At 38.9% G+C, this 3,160-nt stretch overlaps 1 protein-coding gene across 3 annotated transcripts in view; it reads right to left on the bottom strand.

The window, feature by feature from the left end:
- LOC102673616 (angiotensin-converting enzyme) overlaps positions 1–3,160 on the bottom strand; it is a 43,555-nt gene that overhangs the window by 1,694 nt on the left and 38,701 nt on the right. For all 3 annotated transcript variants that reach the window (XM_006620252.2, XM_031512672.1, XM_006620253.2), the window contains exon 12: positions 2,883–3,049. In XM_006620252.2, the coding sequence (XP_006620315.1) occupies positions 2,883–3,049 (167 nt within the window). The remainder of the gene's footprint in view (positions 1–2,882; positions 3,050–3,160) is intronic.

The raw sequence follows: 3,160 nt of genomic DNA, 5'->3' as shown, positions 1-3,160 counted from the left end.
GTCATCGATTCTCATCCCACGATCTCACGCGTATATATATATATATATATATATATACATCTGCTTAACCATTTTCGTTAATTAAGCTAATTTATCTGACGATTCGAATCGATTTCGCGCTCCAATTAACCGACCGCCCCACCAGGATCTAATATATAATCAATTTAAGCGAATTTACGTCACAGTTTCGATCACGGTTATGCAAATTGTAGACGGGCAAGAAAATAAAAAAAAAGATCTTGCGTACAAGATCGGTATAGAAAGGTGTAGAAGCGGCGCGCGAAATGCTTTCTCCTTTGATACGGCGTGGAAAGCGGCGTGTACGAAATCGAGAGGGCGATTACGGCGTCGTTTCTTTCCAAGGAAATCGAGAATCAACGGGGAAGGAAAGAGCGATGGCATCGAGGTACGGCCGATCGACAGAGAAAATTGTGATCGACAATCGGCGCGTGCTCTTTCTCCTCGTAACGCGCGCGGAGTCACGTACATCCGCGCTTTCCATCGCGATCGCTTCTCGGAAACGGGTCATTTTTCCTCCTAACCCGTCAAGTCAGGCGAGGCCGGTTTCCGATTTTTCTCCCGTTTCGAAATGAATCGATAACTGTTTCAAAATCTGACTGATTTCCATTATCGAATATCGATATTCATCTCGAGAAAGAAGCGGAGGAACGAAGTGTGGCGAGAAATCGTGTTACGTGTATGTACAGGAAGATTCAGAAATATGTATCGATATTTACTTACTTAAGGATGTGAATACACTTAAAGAATAAAACTCTCTGTCTCTTTCTTTCGTATTGAGTTCAGTATTCAAAAATAAATAAAGTATTTTCTCGTAATCTCAAATCCATTTTTGCGTCCATTTCTTCGTAATATATATACGAAACTTTTTATTCACTTTGTACCTCTCGAAGTAATGACACGTATCTCTGAATTAGCCTGTAGGTTCGCGAGGCAAATTGACAGGTTTCGAGGTGCAACGTGGAATGGAAACGAGAGTAGAATCGTCGAACGTGTCTCACGATTCGATACGTCTTTCTCTCTTTCTGCGAGACAACCATCCTTGTCCCTTCTTACGGCCCATGCTCGCCTTCTTTTCTCTTTCTACTCCGATTTCGCAATCCGCCAGTCCCACGGGGCCAGAACTTCGCTAACCGTGGCATAATTGAACTCTACCTCTTTACGATCCGTAACGCGGAAATAATCGTGACGCTTTCCGCTGCATGCGAATTCCAGAAATATCTTTTCCCTCTTCGTGAACGGGGAAAATTTGAAATTTGGTTGAAGTTAAAAATAAAGTTGCTTCAATAATTCATCGTTCGAAATTATCGAATAATTTTAATAAACGATTATAAAGAAAATTTTATTTTAAGTTTACTTTTTTAACTCGTCAATGGACCAAAGAACGGTTGGAAAATCTATATTATTATCTTAAGAGAACCACTTAAAACGAGAGAACGATGGACGATCTAATGGAGTTTCAGACAAAATGCTTTCACGATTTAATCGGTCAGTATGTGGTCAGTAAGAAGAGCGATCAATCAAAGTTACGATTCTCGATGTTAGATAATCGTCTGGATAATTAATAACCCATCAACCACGAAACCATCTCGTGCATTCTTTTTCTTTCCATTAATATTTCTCTAATGTTTATATGCGTACAGTACCGGCAAAAAGTTCCAGATCACTTTTCCAATCTTCTTGATTAATTTTTTCTTTCTTTTTTTTTTTTTAGCAAATTAACGCTACACCAAATACCAACGATTACGATTATATAATTACATACATTTTTCCGCGCCATTAAAGTTTTAGTACGACTTTTTTTTTTCTTTTTAAATTTTCGTGAAGCATCCTTTGAAATTCGGCGATTGCAAATTTTTGGGCGATAGTGTAGCCCATTCTACGCAACACCGTTCGCCAATTTGGCAACAGCCTCCACACTCTGGAAGATGTAACGTCAACCAATCCCGATAATTTCGCCCCGTTACGGATCGTAATTCAGCCGAATGTCGTCACACGATGAATATTTGTAGCGCTCCCAACGGTAACTGGCACGTGGGAACTGCAACCTTCAATCTGTTACGGTAGGAAATTGCATAATTTGTAACAAGTTACGATGAAAGGAACCGGGTAGCTGGCGCGTACCCGTGTATCGATCGTGGCTTGTCGCGTGAATCGGTTCCTTGTTTCTGACCAGTCGTATACACGCGTAGGAAGAAAAAAAAGGAGAATCGATAAAAGGAATATAGAAAAAAAAAATCCGTATACCTGGATACGCGGAATCGAACGAGTCTTGAATAAATTTAAGAAAGTGTGAAATTAATGATCGTTCTTGATTAGACATTTTCGATAATTCACTCTCGTATCATTTCGTAAAAAATATCAACACTGTTTCTACATATTTCTGTATCTTCTTATGCAATATATTTGTTGCTAGAGTCGAGTAACGCGTTCTCTGGATTGTCATGATTATTTTCAGTTCAATTTTTGACAGTTATTAGTATATAGCTACTTATGTATTTTCTTTTTTTATCAGATTTAATCGTTGATAAATTTATTACGTAAATATACATGGATTTAATTATTGCAAAATAAAATTGGAAAAAAAATTGGAGATTTCTAAGAATCAAGAGTTTTTTTTAGACGACACTTAGAAAATCTGTTTAAGAAAAATTTCCAGCCAATGATTTTTAGCATTTTACCTTCTGTCTCATATGGAAAGAGAAAATTGCAAGTTATTTAAATGTTAGAAAAAAAATCTTGCAAGAATCTGATTTATATCTTCGACGTTCCAGAGCATAACACGTTTACAAATTACACGTTACGAAATGATGGAAATATGACGAATGGAGAAATTAAAGAAGCAAATATGAACGAGTTCTTACCGTAAGACCATCCGACCACGTCGCCGGTCCTCAAGTTTTCCGTTCTCAGCCAATCTTCGAGGGGCCTGAAGTATTCTCTGAGGGCAGTCGCGTCCAATCTGTCCTCACCGATGGCTTCTTGAAGCGTCTCCTGCCAAGGCACCGAGGAGCCCCTCTCCATGATTTTTCTGCGAACAACAACCGCGCAAAGATTGCACTTTTCCACGAAATTGAACGCGTGAAAATCAGTAGAAAGGAAAACGCAACATACCCGTGAAACTGAAGCTCGTTATTCGTGC

Source organism: Apis dorsata, unplaced genomic scaffold, assembly GCF_000469605.1.
Source record: "Apis dorsata unplaced genomic scaffold, Apis dorsata 1.3 scaffold_499, whole genome shotgun sequence".
Lineage (NCBI taxonomy): Eukaryota > Metazoa > Arthropoda > Insecta > Hymenoptera > Apidae > Apis > Apis dorsata.
The sequence above is the reverse complement of the archived record's forward strand: the minus strand, read 5'-3'. Positions and strand labels throughout refer to the sequence as shown.